Source organism: Syngnathus leptorhynchus, chromosome 12 (genome assembly GCF_054491065.1).
Source record: "Syngnathus leptorhynchus isolate UIUO chromosome 12, UIUO_Slep, whole genome shotgun sequence".
Lineage (NCBI taxonomy): Eukaryota > Metazoa > Chordata > Actinopteri > Syngnathiformes > Syngnathidae > Syngnathus > Syngnathus leptorhynchus.
In genome coordinates this window covers 4,245,682-4,263,574 of record NC_141206.1, presented here as the reverse complement: position 1 = coordinate 4,263,574, position 17,893 = coordinate 4,245,682, and the positions used below count along the sequence as shown (strand labels likewise).

Below are 17,893 nucleotides of genomic sequence, written 5' to 3'. Positions count from 1 at the left end.
CAACATAATGCAGACGTGAGATGTTTCGTAAAAGAGAAAATATAAAATATCCTTCTTTCCGGTGAAATGTGCATGTTGCGCTTCTTATAGACTTCTTTCTTCAACCAAATGCAGTGTACAGTGATTTTTCTTTTTTTGCTGTAGGAATAGAAAATATGAACATGTCATAGGGAAATCAATGTATACAAGTTAGGCAGGTTTAGCAAGTGTCAATGTAAGATGACCACTGTTGGGTTCATGTGTACCGTTTATTGATGACTTGCATCTGAGGGATTAGCCTCAACATCATATTCTAATCAGGATATGAATATTTATTTTTGTAGCTTCCTTGCATGGATAGGTGTTAAGTATTAAAGATCATTTATGGAGATTGAAGGTGTTTACTTTTGCCTAATTGACAGTATATGATACTAATAAATGAATCCTTTTTTTGCCTTATTGCTGCCAGTAGTTTAGAGTGGGGACAAAAAATACTGATGTATTGTCTTTTTTTTCCCACTGATGTGCAGGATGTTTTTATGTTTTTTTTTAAGGATACTGATTTAAAGTTGCACAGCATTAGTGTAGTGCACAATGTGCTCAAAATGCCAGGAAGTACCTCAGGTCTACTGAATCGTGTAATTGTGACCAAGAAGAAGCAGAAAAGACCCCAAACTAAGCTGTAGTATTGACTATTTGTTCCACTGAGCAGGGAAAAAATGTTTATCAGTATATGTGCGTTATAGCTACCAAAAAAGAAAAGAAAAGAAAAGTGGGTTGGGTGCAATATCACCTGTATCCAGCAGAGGGTAGCCTCTCTAAACGGTTATGGTTAGTATTTGGATTTCTGTCAGTCAATAGTTTGTAATTTCAGATGGTTCGTGGCGTGTTCATATAAAAATGTTTATGATGATCCTTTTACGGGGTTTTTGTGGGATTAACAAAACCATTTTGATGAACAGATTTAAACAAACTGACGAAGCAAAAATGGTTCTGATGAGATATAAATGAAACGTAAATAAATGAGAAATCCGTATTACGTTTTTCTATCATGTTTATTTCACGCACTTATCCGAGTGTTTTCCACCACTGTCTAGGCTGAAGACATTTTAAAACATGGAACGTTTTATTCTGCTCATTAGTCGGACTAGAAATGCTTTTTATCACCATGACTCCGGGCTTCACACTGCAACCTCCAAGGGGCACTTGTTTACTGTTAAAAACAGCAAAAGAATTTGCACCCACTCCCTTTTTAGTGCAACAGAAGCCTTCACCAACTATGCCCCCCCTTTTTTTTTGTAGCTCGAATTGTTTTTAGGCGTCTGGTTGTTGAGCACTCCCGTTCTTTAGTGTCCGGCTTTTTATGACGCAAACTGTGACGTCACACACGCAAGAACCTACTTATGTGCGCGTCAAGACTTTATTGGGAAAAACGTTTGAGTTGAACCCGATCAATCGATTGAAGCTATCGAACCAAAAATCCTCATTTTTAAAATAGTAAATCTGCCAGCGACATTTTTTTCTGAATACTTGATATTAAGATATTTTCCTTTTCCTAATACATGGCTGAGGATGCCACCCATCAGGTTAGTTCCTTTTTTCTATTTTGTATTGCTTCTAAGTTGGAACAAATTTTTACTTACAAAAAGTCGTCATTGATTATTGAAAAAAGATTCATATCAAATTAAATCAGTTAACAATATTCATTGCATAATTTGCATGTGCTGCTTGTTAATAAAATTATCCATCATCTTGACAATGACATCATCATTGGCTTAATTGGTAACCTACCATCGCATCTCCTGTATTTTAATTATTTGTGGTTTGTTTTATTAAGTTATCAAGAAAAAATGTCAGACTACAAAAGAAAAAAAAATCAGAATCCTGGACGAAAGTAGTTTTGAGTTTTATTCATTTTTTTTCCTTTTTTTTCCCCGAAAAGCCGTAATGACAGAATGCATTGTTGTAATATGGGCATAAAGTTGACTCGTCTGTCTGCCACGTATTAAATTTGGTAGAGAACTTATTGCAGGACACCCCGGTTTGGTCTCAATCTACAACATTACAGTTCTACATCATTATGCTGCACAAGGAGACACAGATAATGCCGTACATACTGTTATGACCCATATACAAATAGTTACTGTAGTTTGCTATTTTCAGCTAATGATCCACATGCAACAAACATAGCCATGAATGATACAGGTTAACATAACCCTTGTGAGTTTCCACGCCACCAATCTGTCGAATTTTCCTGTAGTAGTTATGAACATTTTTAAGATTCTTTTTGTAAGAATAACCACATTGCATCTCCTACTGTATGCTATCGAACCCCGATTGAACTAATATGCAAGTAATATAGCTCTCCTTCACAGGAGGGCAAAGAAGGTACACGGTTGCACGATGAGGAGGAAAAAACGTCTTTACCCGAAGACTTGTGTTATGATTATGAGGAGCTTTACTCCAAGCCATTCGTCACACCGGAGTCTGAAATCCCAGAGAACCTCCTGATCCTCTCGTAATTATATTTTGTAACTATTTCAATCAAACAAATAACAATGTATTTTCTCTTTTTGTTGCCACGTTTGGCAAATGAATAAAGCTGTAAAGCTGTTTTATGATAGTTATGATGATCGCTACATATATACATATATTGATGAGTTTCAAGTGAGACACCTATTTTTATTTTATTTTTGATCATTTTTGATGTCCTTTCATCGGGTTTGCAAAAGCTGTTTCTCATGCAATGCATGCATGCATGGAAAGAAATGAATTTTATGGATTTTATTGTCGGGTGAATAGTTCTCCACCTTGATTTCTTCTTTCTGAAGTCATTCATTTGGCTACGACTGTAGTCGAAGAGCAAACCTGCAGCTGTTGGATGACAGAACTCTGGTCTTCATAGCTGGTCAGATGCTCATATTGCTCGATGTTTGCACCAGGCAGCAAAGGTACCTGCGCTCCTGCAGTGGGGGTGGAATTGGCGCCATTGGGGTAAGCAGACTGAAGATGTGCACATGAACAAACTATATTTAAGAAAACCAAATCTCCCTGCATAAAAAAAAAAAAACTAGCATATTTTGTGATATGGTGGAAGCCAGTGTTCAAATAAGGTTTGAATTGCTTAACAGTAAAGCGTGAAAAAAGTACCACATCCAGTAGTCCTTCATTCTGAGATGTCGGTTGTTCCTGCGGGTGATTTTACACTTCAATTTAACATTACAATATGAGCAAAGACTCAGAGTTAGGAAGCACTACATTTTTATTCTGTATGTTTTCACAGGTAAGCCATCAGAAAGATTATTTAGTGGTGGCAGAGAAAGGACTAAAACCCATCCTGCTTGTTTATAAATACCCTTCATTACAACCATACCGTATCCTGAGAGGTAAATAGAAATCCAATTCATCACTGTTATTATTTCCCTGGAGGGCTTCTGTCTAATCATGTGACTACCCGTGTGTAGATGGTACAGAGCTTGCGTTCAGCTCTGTCAACTTTAATAGTGATGCGAGTCTTCTGGCTAGCCTGGGCAGTGAACCTGACTACATGCTGACAGTGTGGAACTGGAAGAAGGAGGAAGTGATGCTCAGGTGCAAAGCCATTTCTCAGGAGGTTTACAGAGTGACCTTTTCCCCATACAACCCTGGCCTACTGACATCATCAGGATCAGGACATATCAAGTAAATGACAAAACAAAATCAATAACTGTCATACAATAGTAGTCTTTCACATTCATAAATCAAATACTTTCTCTCTCCAGGTTCTGGAAAATGGCCAGCACATTTACAGGTCTCAAATTGGAGGGACTTATTGGGCATTTTGGAAAGACTGCAGCCACAGATATTGAAAGCTACATCGAACTTCCTGATGGAAAGGTATCTGCTGCTGCTGCTCTGTTTGTTTGTTTGTTTGTTTGTTTGTTCGTTTGTTTGTTTGTTTGTTTGTTTGTTTGTTTGTTGGTTGGTTGGTTGGTTGGTTGGTTGGTTGGTTGGTTGGTTGGTTGGTTGGTTGGTTGGTTGGTTGGTTTGTCTTTGGGGGTGAGGTGATTAGTCGTGACTAAAACTGACAACGATGACATGCTGCGAAACAATGTTGGCTTAACTATAAAAACGCTACGCTATCACTAAAACGTGTATCTGACAAATACAACTATGATCAGACTGACACAATTCCGCTGGTATGTATTTTGTTTTTGCTATCATTGAAACATATAGCTGACAAATACAACTACGATCAGACTGATATTCACAATTGTGCTGGTACGTATTTTGTTTTTGGTAGTATAATCTAACCATTGAGCCATCCGCCAGCTGTAAGTGAAATACATCCTCTCTTGGATTGCAACTATCAAACAATTCCTCATCGTAATACGTGCGGTTCAAGTTAACAAATATGTCTTACCTCTCAGGTGCTTTCTGGATCAAACTGGGGCAACTTGCTGCTGTGGGATGGAAACGCTATTAAAGTGGAGCTCTGCCGCAAGGGAGGACATTATTGTCACGCAGGGGTTGTCCAGCCTTTTGCCTTGGAGGACGGACAAGTGATGACCTTTGGCTCTGATGGAATGATTCGGGTAAAATACCAATAAAATGCCTCTATATGTTACAATTTTTTTTGGGGGGGGGGGGTTATTTGTCTGTTATTATCCATTTGCGGCATACAATGTTGTGCTTGGTTCTTGTACACGACTTCCCTCGATCCTGCAGGGCTGGGACTTTGAGACCATTGATGCTGCTGACAGTAGCAGTGAAAACAGCAAGTTTGAGTTGGAGCCCGTGAATGAGATGGCGGTTGGGCGCTACGTTCGCCTCTTTTCAATGGTGAAAAGCGTGCAGGCTGACTCTACTGTTTGGCATGCTCAGGTCAGCGCGCCACTTGTTAGAATGCATGTTTTTGTCAATAACCTGGACTGAATGGTTTTCTCTGTGCTCTGGTAGGATTCCAATGGAGCCATTTGGAAAGTGGATCTTTCATTTACATACTCAGTAAGTTTTGCCCATTTGTAATTTGTTTTTTTCAAAGAAAAGTCAAAAATGTTCATATTGCCAACATTGATATATATTTTTTTAAATACCCACCTATATAGTTTCAATGTATTATATTTTTTAATATAAAGGAAACAGAGATTTTTTTTCCGATTGTTTTACAAAAGTGCCCAAGCTGCCATCTGCTTTTGAGTTCCAGTCTCCAATGTATTGTTGAAACTACACAACACATCTTGTATTTTTTTTCCTGTTGATTTTGTTATTTGGTCAAACCCTCCGATAATCCTATTATATGATAAAAAGTCAAATCCACATTTTAAATTTAAAAGTCAACGGCATTCCAATAAACACTGCTACATTCTATATTGATCTGTATTTAGTTGCCCCCACTGATATTAAAAGATGGCATTTAACGTCTCTGTGAACAGACTCCTGATCCTGTGTGCCTATTTTCCTTCCACGCTGGGCCAATCCACGGACTTGATGTATCAAAAAAGAGTCATCTCATGGCCACGACTGCTTCGGATCGTGAGTCGCTATTTCTATAGTTAAACTGGGGGGCAATGAAACACATGTCCCTCGGCTTTTATGTTTTCAGAATAAAAATTGTATCTACAATCTCTGTAGCCATGGCGCATCAGTGGTTAGCATGGCTGCCTCACAGCTCCTGTGCCTTGGATTTAAACTGCTCGTGCTCAGTCTGCTTGCTGAATTCCAAAACCATGCTTATTAAACAGACCAGACAAATATAGAAAATTTAATACCATATATTGATTTTTTTTGCGTGTCTCTCAACACATTTGGTAATGGAGTAAAGTAATCCAAAACTAATTAAAGACTAATTACATTACTTTAATATGATGGTACTTGGGCTTGCATCACTGAATACATTTATAACACGTAACCATTAACTATTGAAAAATAAGTGAAAGCAAGCCTCCCAATTCTATATACTACTGTACAATGTTTCTAGCCTACATGTTTGACTTTCCTATTCTCTTTCCAGGTTCTGTCCGAATCTTTGACTTTCTGTCAAAAACAGAACTTACGTGTAGCTGGTTCACTCAGGGTGGAACTGCTCTTCACTGGGCCCCGCCTTCAGTAAGTGGAATAGTGGAGGACGACTCATCCTTCACAATAATCAGAGGCAAACTAAACCGTTTTTTATTTTTGTCGGACTCTAGGTGACTCATGCTGGAAATTTACTAGTGACAGGCTTTGAAGATGGAGTTGTGCGCTTACTAGAGCTTTTTGACCCCAAAGGCCTTCAAATAGTAACCAGGCTCAAAGTGGAGGCCCAGCTCCGCCTCAAACAAGCCTTCAAACCCCATAATGCTCCTGTAACCACTGTGGCATATGAACACAATGGAACGGTCTTGGCCACCGGGGTAAGAAGGCTTGAGTTCAACAAGACATTCTCCAGTTAATTCTTACGAAGATATACCCATTACATTTCAGCTTTATCAATTCATTGATCTCTTCTCTAGTTCGGAACTCTAAAGGGGTTTGATAGGATCCCATATTATCAAGTACTTTGGTGACAAAAACGGGGAAAAAAGCTCATTTTTCCGACAGGGTCAAACAAGCAATGCGTGCGTACGTGCGGACTGGACTGTTCATTCCAATATGCAATAAAAATCGATCATGTGGTTATTTTTACCATCTTGTTGAACTCACAATCGATGTGGGAAATCATATACCCTATAAAAGCATAATTGTGGGAATTGGTTCACTGACCTCTCGCTTCTGTCTTAATCCTCAGAGCTCGGACTGCACTGTGTTCTTCTTCACTGTTGGAGACAAATATGAGCCAATTGGTTTTGTCTCGGTTCCCGGACCAGTACAAGTGCTGGAATGGTCACCTCATGCCCATGTAAGTATCTCAGTTTAAAAGGCAACTCACAGATTGTTTTTTTTGTTTTTTGTTTTCATCGAAAGATATATAACGAAGCAAATCCCTTTCTTTTTTGTCCTAGAATGAAAAGAGTCTGCTAATCCTATGTCTCAGTGGTCATGTTGTGGAGGTACCATGTCCTGACCTTGAAACCCATCAGACAGCCAAGTCCTTTCAACTGCTTGACCTGCCCAAAAGAACCTTTCGCTTCAAAAGCATTAAATCTCAAATCAAGGTAATAAATACATTTTTTTTAAAAACGTGTTCATACCCTCAACCTCGTAAACGCCCCTTTCTACCTATATACAAAAACATCTTCAGAAAGAGATCACCACCCAAGCACGCAGACTGCGCTTTGTGCTAAACTTATGCTGGGCAGTCAAACAATGTCCGAAATAAAGATTTGTGTCTCTTACATCTGTGGTTTTCAGAGAGACCAGGAAATAGCAAGACGACAAGCATTAAAGGAGCAGCGAATGAAGGAACGTCAAGAAAAAGAACTCCTAGATGAAGAGGAAGAAGAGGAAGAGGAGGAATTGCCCCGTATTTACATTCCTGATCCTCCAAGTCCTCTCTATTGGGGTTTCTCCTCGGAGCCTGGCCAATTCTGGATCTCAATGGTATGAATTCAACAAGTCAATAAGAATTGTCTTGATGAAGCAAAATATTTGCAGCCATCAGATATTCCTGAGAGTACTGATGTTCTTGGAACCCGCTTAGATGGGAAACAATTTACATGATTTTTTTTTCATCTTTAGGGAGGATATGACTCTGGTTTCTTGTACCACTGTAAGTTTTCTGAGAATCAGGATGAGAATTCAGAAAAATGTCCCGTTGAGCCATTTGACTTCCTGCCTATCCATAACGCTGATCGTGACCCCATTCGTTCAATCACCTTCAGGTATGTTTATGACATGAATAAAAAATAAATACCTTCCGTATTTGTCATCAGGTCACGCTCATGTTTGAATGTTTCTGCCACAGCTCCAACAGGCAGCTAATGCTATGCGGAATGCACTCGGGTTCCATCAGAGCTTATCCTTTGGATCCCGACGATCCCGCCCTAAAATCCATGCAGGCGTACTGGGAACTGAGTATCCACGACAGCAATTATGGACACCTGAGGCATATCTGTTGCAGTCATGACGACCAGTTTCTGCTGACAGCAGGAGACGATGGGAACATCTTCTCCTTCACTCTGCTTTCTCATGAGGAGCTGCAGAAAGGTTTGCAGAGAAAAAAGGCAAAAGTTCCTTCACCAAGGGTAAGTCAAGGTAGACCATGTCTAATTGTATTCAAGGTATTTTGACTTTCTGGATGAAGAAGTACCTCACCAGACGCAGAGCAAACCTGTTTATGGAGATAATACCATGAGTTGTACATTGTGGCGATGGAAAATGCAGTCTGAGCCCGTCACTTCACTTGCAGTGCTCAGAGTGTGTGTGTGTGTGTGTGTGTGTGTTTGACATTGAGTAAATAACTGTGCCCTTACTACCATTACTATTGCGCAGTTGTATCTACAAATATAAAGGAGGCTCGGTTCGGTTGCTTGCATTCGGTAGAACCTGCTCACTGCTCAGTTGTTTATGAACCTGGTCAAAACTTCACCTTAAGAATTTGCTGGAGGAGTTTTTTTTTTAATTTTATTTTTTTAAACGTCAATTAAAAATAACATCTTAACAACTTAACAATCTTTGTCTAACAGATTGGTCTAGAGAATGAAGTGTTGGCCATGGACATTGATGATCCAACAGCATACAGGTGGACTATGAAAAAGCATTGATGTTTTTAAATGGAAATGATGCATGACAAAATATGGACTTTGAAACTCAGAGTCGCACTCCTTCCAGCATAGAGACGGCTAAACAGAAGCTGGAAAAAGACCGGCAGCGTCAGGAAGCTGACAAGAAAATATTAGCCAAACGGAAAATGCTTGCTGCGCTCCAGAGCAAGTTTAAAATACTACTGGATGACAACCTTGACCTGCCTCAACACATTCAACTGACTCCTCTGGTATACATCCATGCGCACACAAATCACACAAATCACAGCTCGACAATGACAATAGTGTGCATAGCTAATTGCTTTGTAAACGTGTCTAAAAGATTAGCAGAGCCATGTCATCTTTGTGATGAAAAAGGATTTCATTTTGATCATTTTAATAACGAATCCCTGATGTATTTTTTTACTACCTGTCCTTGGGGTTGCTTCACAGAGGCCATTCAAATAAAACAACTCTTGAGTCACCGAGCCAAGAAATAAAGTTCTTGTGCTGTGCTTCATTGCGTGCATACGGTATGTTTGCAAGTAGGAATTGCTGCTGGACCAGCGTTTCAAAGAGCAAGCTGAGAGAGAGAAAACCCGACGTTTAGATGAAGTCCAGTACCAGATGAGCTGGCGAGAGGAGCACTCCCATTTATCCCTCAAAAAGCTACAAGACTGGTACAATACTGACTCGTCACCAATAAGGCTTGGCTTCCGTGCTGACCTTTCTGCTATTTTCATAATGACGTCAGAGCATCCAACCTGCATCACAGTGAAAAGCCTGGCTGGTGTTTGTTCCTTTCAGGTTCAGTGACTCGACAGAGTGTAACATAGTCACTGTGTTCGCCATTCGCACTGACCACAGCGTCTCCACCTACCATATTCTGAGTCTTTCTACGACCCGGCTCCAAGAGGAGAGCGGTTCAAACAAGTGCGGCGTCGATGAAACCGCTGTGGTTGAAAGCCAAGCAACTGTAGACCAACATGAAAAAGACAGTAGTGAAACAGATGGTGAGAAAGTTATGGAATACTGTCGATACAATGACATGCTTTATCGTTGACGTGTACTCGCCAGAGGAAGAGGCCCCTCCTACTTCTGCGACTCGAGCTGCGGTCCAGATTACAGATCGGCAGGTTGAAAGGCTCCAAAAAGCTGCAGCGAAAGCCGAACAGGCTCGGGCCAAGATTGCAAAGAGGAAGCAGGAATGGGACAAACTGTGAGTGTGTCATTGAACGACATGACTGCTCTGGGCTAGGTGTCTCTTCAAGATTGCGCTCAGACTGTCTCCAGTGATGTCTCATTGATGTTTCAGTTATGCAGAGAAGCCACATAGGGACTGTGAAGACCCACGAGATGTGCAGGCCATCTTTGAAGCCCAAGAGAGCATTGGCGACTTGAAACTGAAAACAGACAAAAACTTCACCGTGCCTAAACATTTACGAATGAGTGCAGACAGGAAGAAAGTTGAGATGATAAACCTGGAGGACAATGTAAAGTGCACTCAAATGTAAATTGCAGTCACAGCAGATTTGTCTGAACAATCGCATCCATCGATCCCTCCCTCCCTCCAGATTCGCGAAAAACAGACTGAGATGAACACAGAGATTGTGGCCTTGCGGGACTTCAAACTTCTTCTTTTATCCAAACTGGGGGCCCAGGCTAAACAGCTCCAGAGGGTCCAGAGTTGTTTACCATCGCAGCTCCACCGCCGGCCACCCCCGCTGCCCACGATACGATGTGAGGAAGTACCAGAGAAGAGCCAGCGATGCACCCGAGCCATTCTAGAAATATACAGAGCGCTGAAGGACAAAAGGTGCTGGATACAACGGGCAGAGCTGGGATTTTTGTCCTTGCGGGGCATTGGGTGGCCAAAGATACCTCAAATATATCTCAAGGGTGTGTAAAACAACCCAAATTTTACAAATCTCCCAAATTTTTCAGAAAACAATCATTTTAGGTGCCCAAGGGGAAACGGTTGTAAATGTGGAAAAGAATTTGGGAAAAATCCCAAAACACCCAAAGGTTAATCTACCCCCGGTGAAGAGCTCCACCACTGCTGGAACTAGCTTGATGAAATCTGACTTGAGAACTAAATTCAGTTCAATAAAGAACATCTGTCATGTTCCGACAGGTCAAAGCATGATGAGCTGGAAGATCAAGAGAGTGGGATGAGTGTGGTGGATGAGCTGGAAAAGGAGATTGAAAAGTTGGAGAAAAGTCAATCTATATCAGATCCATCAGCAGAGGAGACCACAGGTGAGCAAGGAGAATTGAGAGAGGAGGACCTGAACGAAATGGACAAAGACACTTTGTTACAGATGCAGGATTCTCTACTGGAGCAGGTCTGTTTCAATTCTCCTTGCTGCACTCAACATCTCAAAATCAAAAAGCAGTCATCCATGAATTTATTCTTTCATGTATTTACTAGATGAAGACTTCGGTGGATCAATTTGATAAGGATCACATGATGTGCCTTGAGAAGGCACAGATGCTGGACTGGAAGCTAAAACTTGCCAATCTGCGCCAGTTGACTCTTTATCAGGAGCTATTGGTCCTCAAGGAGGTGGATAAGAGTGAAAAGGTTTTGCAGGACAAGCTTGACAAACGTCTGAAGGAGCAGGATGAGTTGCTGGTGAGGAAATATTCTATATTCGTTTTGAACTGTGGCTCATGCCTGTGGTGTATATTTGATGTATGTTACTTGAAAAGCCTTTTTAGATTTGCTGAATTGCAGCCAACAATGGGCATTTTTTGTTGTTGGTTGAACCAAAGCACACTTTTATTATCTTCAAGCATGCCATTTCCACGTTGTCAAATACAAACTGTGTCTTGGTCTCTCTTGTAACAGTCTGAGTTGGAGAGGTGTAGGAAGGCGCTGGAACTGAAGCGTAAAGACATTGCAAAACGTCAAGAGAAAGAGAAATCCAATACAGCAGCCTTCCATGCCTTGCTGGGTGATGACAACAACTTTGAGGAGTATCTGACCAAAGTTTACAAGAAAAAAATAAAACGTACCAAGAAGAAGGAGGACGGAAGTGATGGTGAAGGAATGCTTCGATCACAAAATGTGACCTCTTTGTGTGCGCTGGCTGGCTGGCTGGCATGCAAGAAATTCAAAGAAATTGTTTTGCAGAGGAAGACGAAGACAGCAATGATGACTTTGACGATTATGAAAACTGGGATGATGACGACGATGACGATTGGGATGGATTAGATGGAGAGGGGGCTGTGGAGGAATGCCCTGCAGGTCAGTACATCTGCGCAGATTGTCAGTCATCCGGGTCATGGGAATTGATCAAAATTGGATCAAACTCTTTGAGTTTGTTGAAGACGTTCTGACAATCCCAAATAAACTCTTCAAAGCTAAAAGTACCTCCATTTATTTTTGTGGGTTTTGTTGGAAAGATCTGCTCATTGAGAATAAAATGTTCAGATAGACTGCAAATCAGTAGAATGGATAAAGAATACACTCAATGAAAACACTTTTTTTATGGCGGTGTATTCATTTGGTCCTTTGAATCGTGACGATAGTTGTACTGAAAGTATTGCCGTGCCACAGGGTGCGATCAAAAACTGTTTGATGACATATTGGAGCTGCGTGAACGTCGCTTGGACCTGGAGGAGTTGCTGGCAGAGGAGAAGAAGAATGCTGAACACTTGGAGAAGGATTGTGACGCCCTTGTAAAAAAGGTCAGAGCAGGGCATGCAAATGTGGCCGTACCAAGTACCACCTTAGTACTGAATCTTATAGTATATCAAAATGATATGGTTTTGTCATCAGAATTTATTACTCCTAAAACTATTCATTCTGGAATTACTATTATTATTATTATTATTATTATTATTATTATTATTATTATTATTATCACAGAACTTTCCAGAAATTCTTTGAATGAGATTTAGAATAAACCAGAAATTTGCAAAATTGCATGTCGGTTCCTGTCACCATTCATGTTTTGATGGGATGAATTAATATACTTTGTAAACTAATAAGACATTTTTAAATGTGAAAAGAATCTAAACTTTCTTATATTGTATTTCAAAAATACACTTTTCAAAATAGATTCTAATAGATTTCATTTCAATAATGTTTTCAGAAAATAGCTTTTTATGTTTTTTTAAAAAGGCAAAGTTCAGCATCCCTTCTTTGGTGATGAGGTAAACACAAATAACCTTTGTGCAAATACTGGCACAAATGTTGACAGTACTATCAGTGCTCCCCAAAAAAAATTACTTTTAAGGTTCTGTATTGACCATTTGGTTCATTTTGATTTCCTTTGACTTAGAAAACGTACCTAAGTCCTACTTACCGTATAATTGCAATCCTTTCTTGGTTTTACTTTATTTTTTTTTTGTTCTTACTCACGTTTGAGCAATGGTCTTGTAGATGAAGTCAGTGAAAATCAGTCTTAAGGCTGCAGAGGATGACTTAGAACAAGTCAACAGAGAGAAACAACAAAAAATGAACCAACTGGATGTTGTGGTTCCTCTTCGGCTGCACCAGGTAAAAAAAATAAAAAATAAATAAAATCGTTGTGTCAATGAAATTGTACTTCCATTTTAAAAAGACGTTCTCGGTGCCCCTTTGCAATTTTCAGATTGAGATTGATATCACTGGCCAAGTGCCTTCGGACCTCACCCCAGCATTGGTGCTCACTGGGATGGAGCTCCAAAGGTTGCAGGAGCGAGTGAACGAATTAGAGGTAGAGAAGCATCAGCAGACAGAAGTGTACCGTCAGGCCCGTCAGCAGCACATCAGGCTCATCAAAGAACGCAAGGAAATGAACAATGAAATTGAGAGTAAGACCAAAAACATCCCAAGGCCTACCGACAGCAGCCAACTCCAGAATATTCATTTGAATTTGTTTGTAATTGGGTGCAGCGCTGGAGAAGCTTTGTCACCAGCTGATGATGACAAGGTTTGGGAGAGAGGTGGATATGGAGGTTCTGCAGACTCTGTGTGTCAACAAGTCAGTTGCTGAGATGAAGCAGGAAAGAATCTTGCGGGAAATTGCAATTGCCAAAGACATCCAACAATGGGATGTAAGAGAGTTTGCATGTGTGTATGTATCTGGGGGATGAATTACACTTTCTTATGATTCATTTTTTTCTGTGTGTGACATTTAGAGGAAAGTACAAAAATCTCGCGAAGCCCTGATCGCGATGACACGGAGCAACTCGGAGCGTCTCCTTTGCTTGAACAGTCTCTTTGAACAGAAGAAAGAGCTGGAGATGAAACTTTACGCAAGACAAAAGAAAATTGTAATTCAATTTCAACTTTGTCAATAACGTGAAACCAATCTACTTCAATTACTAATCAAAAATATTGCTGGTCTTTCCGTGAATTTGAATCTTTGTGTCTGTATCGGCCCAAATCAAATACCTTTGTGTACGTGTGTGTACTCAGGGCAAGCATCTTCAGGCCTGCAGCAGGCAAGCAGACAAGGACCAAATCTGGAGTCTTCGGGAACTGGTGAGAAAACAAGCTGAGCAGATAGAGAAGCTATCTAAAGAGGTCAGCGAGCTTGGACCCACTGGAGGACACATGCTTTCCGCCGGCCATGCTCATCTACCGCCGCTCCCTCGTCAACCCACTCCCATAGTACACAAACTCAGCAGAAAACGAGGAATACTTGTACCTGGCGTAAAGGAAGAGGACACGAGTGAAAGTGAGACGGACGACTAAAAATGGAATTCACCTGATGTTACCTGTTCATTATTTTGGACCTCAGATTGCTGATAAATTAACAGTGACACATTTTTTAACAGAATTCCACAAAATAATGGTGAGAAAACTCAAAAAACTGCACTCCTACTACTATCTTTTGCTTCGTCAGGTCAGCCTCTGTTCAGGTGGCAGTCATCCATTAAATGCAACTTCCTATCTCTGACACAGTCATAGACCCCCCCTACGCTCTGGAGCCAATACAGGAGGGTCGGGCCCGAGCTATGTTCAAATTGACCCCTTTTTTTTCCCTTTTCCTCTGCCTGCCGACGACTCCGCCATCGTACTCCCTTCAGCTGTCGTGGAGTTCCGTGCCGTACAATGCTTCTTGTCAGCCCTGCCGGCTTTATGACTTCCCAGTCTAATCCATGGTAATTCACAAGAGTCCCTCCAGTTCAGGGGTGTCAAACTAATTTTTGTCACGGGCCGCATCATAATCAGTTTCCTTCGGCGGGCCATTATAACTGTCAGCATCTTCTATATAAAGTATAGGCCACACAACAAACTGATGAATAACTAGCTTTTAAATCAGAGAGTAGTAAAAACTATTCTACATATGAATATTTAAAAAAAAATGAATGGAAATAAAAATTGATAGCAATAACTCTATTTCTTTAAAAGTGAACTCAATATTTAATTTAGTCTTGACACATGAAGTCAATGTACAATTCGTCTTCGCGGGCCACATAAAGTGATGTGGCGGGCCATTGTCTGGCCCCCGGGCCTTGAGTTTGACACCTGTGCTCTAGTCACTAGACCTATACTTTAGTGGCAATTCAATTACAATAGTCCAAAAATAAAACAAAAAGGACAGAAATGGCTCATACAGCAAGTTTTATTAACACCACAACAGATTTATTTGGCTTGGGTGCAGTGCATAAAAATATGAGATAAGATCAAAACTTGCTAAGCTTGTATATCCCATTTATGTGCAGTATACAGTATTTACAAGGGCGCGTCCAAATGCACATTTTTTTTTATTTTATTTTAACAAATTGTATGTTTAGTTTAACATGGATAGGTTAGATGGGCTCTGTCAGAGACATGTACCAATTCTTAACACCTTATCAGATTTTCTTTAGTCACGAGTAACATTGTGCTCTACTCGTTTTGCCAGTGTTCAGAAATGTCACAGTTGTATTAGGGGGGAAAAAAAAAACCTTAACAAGTGAGGCAGATGTAGGAGTGAACTTAATGTTCTTACTTGTGAGAACAAAGCATACAAAGCATCAATGGAGAGTAGTATAAATTCTCAAATATAGGCACTTGCTCTGTTTACCACTGCCTGCAAGGAAAAAAGACAAAAAAAATTGCTTTGCCTCAATAGTGCTCCAATTTATCCAAGTTGGGTTATCTTTGTCCTCGTTCGGACAGCAAACATTTGACTTCGACAACATTGTTCAATGACCACTTCGGAGAAAGAAATGCAAACATCAGAAAAAAAATATGTGTCACAATCAATTCTTCTCCCATCCTTCACCCACTCAGAGGGCACTCAGCTCCTGCGTCAGTCTCTCCTTCTCCCGCTCCAGCTCCACGATGCTTTGCTTGTTCTGCTCCAGGCGATCCTCCAGCCACTGCAGCAGCGGTCCGCTCACTGCTGACATCTGGCTGCACAAGTTCTTGGTGAATACAGACCCGTTGTGGATCTTGGTGACCGGGTCCAAGTGGGCCAGGCTGTGGATCTTCCGGTATGTATCCTGCTCCTCTTGACACAGAATCCGCGGGAGCTCCACGGCCGACTCCAGGCACACTTTACCGATGGTCTCGCGCGGGACAACGTGAATCGGGATTTCCACACGCTCGTAGTCGGAACCCTTTTGGGCCTGGGTCGACTGGAAGCAGGTGTACAGAACGCGGCCCGTCTTGGTGTTTTTGTCCTCAATGAAGCAGGAGAAGATGAGGCCCACGAAGCCCTGATCCAGCATTTGGTACATTGCCTGAGTCCGGACGTCGACGTGCGAGGGCCACACGGTGATGTGCGGGTGGGAGTGGTACCAGCCAACCACCCGCATCGGCTTGCCTGTCATGTCGGCCAGCCTCTCGGCCTCCGTGGAGGCGGCAGACAGCTGCTCCGGGGAGATCTCCACCCGGTCCTTCCTCTTGTCCGACCGGCGGAGGATGATGACGGAGTGTATGTGGACGACCTTGGTGAGTTCTACCTCTCCGATACACAAACCCATCACTTCTTCTTTCTCTGTGCTCAACGCGTGATTCATACACACTAGGAAGGCGTCCGACTCTAGATGAACCGCACTGACCGGCATTGTCTTTCTTCAAAACAAATCTGTTATTAAAAGCACGAACTGGGAAGGAACCTGGGTTTACTTTGGTGTTTTCTTGCTTTCAGTTAGAGGTCCGAGTTGACGCAACGATCGGCTCAAGGTTCCGCCTGCTCAAAAAGAAAAAAAAAATCTTCTTTCCTGGTTTTTTTTGCCAGTTTACCTCCTGTTATATGAGGCATTACCGCCACCTACTGGGTCGAATGTTATGATGAGAGAGCCGGCAGTTACAGATAAAAAAAAAAAAAAAAAACACTACCCTTTCCATTAGCCCGGTTTTCCCAGGGAACTCAAATAACTGTCTCTGAACTTTTCCGATTTCTACCTGCAGAATATGAATATGTTCCAGTCTAAATGCTACCTATGCTTTTGGAGTTACTCCTGCGCCTACTACCTTTACTGCTTCCCACCAATGTTTGGACATTTCTCTGCTGCCTTCACAATAATCTTTTTTTTTTCTTTTAGTTTTGCTTTCTATGTCGCTTCTGCATACTTTGTATTTCTGCTGCTTTCTTGTTTACCTCACAACCCTGATAAACCCTCGTGCTATTTCTTGATCCTATTGAAAATTAAAAAGATATATATCGAGTGTCCTTTGAGAATAATAGCACAGATCTGTTCTCAAAAATACATTGGGAATTTAATTTTAAATCAAAGCAGAAACTAATATTATGATTGATTATATCGTGATTCACTTAAATGTTTATGTTTCAAAATGCCCTTGCCTAAAATTATGGTTTTTAAAACCTAAAATTCGGCGGCTCGGTGGGGCAGCACGTCCGCCTCACAGTTAGGAGGGTGCGGGTTCGATTCCACCTCCGGCCCTCCCTGTGTGGAGTTTGCATGTTCTCCCCGTGTCTGCGTGGGTTTTCTCCGGGCCCTCCCCTTTCCTCCCACATCCCAAAAACATGCTTGATAGGCCGATTGAGCACTCCAAATTGTCCCTAGGTGTGAGTGCGAGTGCGAATGGTTGTTCGTCTCTGTGTTCCCTGCGATTGGTTGGCAACCAGTTCAGGGTGTCCCCCGCCTACTGCCCGATGACGGCTGGGATAGGCTCCAGCACGCCCGCGACCCCCGTGGGGACTAAGCGGTTCAGAAAATGAATGAATGAATCGGTTCCTTCTGGCACTGACAAAAACCCACACAGTATTGTTATACAGTAAATTTGAGACATCAAGGGCTGGTTGCAGGATTGTGAAAAACGGACACTTGTCCAAATGCGATGGAGGGTTTTCTCATTATACCAGTTCAGAATGGAGCCC

The 17,893-nt window shown here is 41.4% G+C and overlaps 2 protein-coding genes across 3 annotated transcripts in view; one reads left to right on the top strand and one right to left on the bottom strand.

Moving 5' to 3' along the window:
* The window catches only part of brcc3 (BRCA1/BRCA2-containing complex, subunit 3), an 86,500-nt gene extending 69,743 nt beyond the window's left edge, over positions 1–16,757 (bottom strand). The window contains exon 1 of one of the 2 annotated variants that reach the window (XR_015067697.1): positions 15,510–16,757. Coding sequence is in view for 1 of the 2 variants with exons in the window: in XM_085925561.1 (XP_085781687.1) it covers positions 15,834–16,616 (783 nt within the window). In the remaining variant the exon portion in view is untranslated. Of the gene's footprint in view, positions 1–15,168 lie in introns of those variants that run through there. The other variant, XM_085925561.1, reaches the window with a different exon arrangement.
* On the top strand, positions 1,427–15,179 carry cfap44 (cilia and flagella associated protein 44). Its single transcript, XM_085925565.1, has 34 exons — positions 1,427–1,565; positions 2,355–2,497; positions 2,811–2,973; positions 3,263–3,365; positions 3,444–3,660; positions 3,741–3,855; positions 4,389–4,553; positions 4,687–4,842; positions 4,918–4,965; positions 5,394–5,493; positions 5,972–6,066; positions 6,150–6,353; positions 6,728–6,838; positions 6,942–7,094; positions 7,291–7,479; positions 7,618–7,760; positions 7,844–8,123; positions 8,565–8,620; positions 8,710–8,872; positions 9,171–9,301; positions 9,429–9,634; positions 9,699–9,840; positions 9,937–10,114; positions 10,196–10,437; positions 10,756–10,966; positions 11,053–11,256; positions 11,473–11,665; positions 11,758–11,871; positions 12,184–12,314; positions 13,012–13,128; positions 13,223–13,424; positions 13,507–13,667; positions 13,752–13,886; positions 14,032–15,179. The coding sequence occupies exons 1-34, from the start codon at positions 1,542–1,544 to the stop codon at positions 14,308–14,310; spliced, it is 5,274 nt and encodes a 1,757-aa protein (XP_085781691.1). The 5' UTR covers positions 1,427–1,541; the 3' UTR covers positions 14,311–15,179.
* Positions 16,758–17,893: the final 1,136 nt, after the last annotated feature.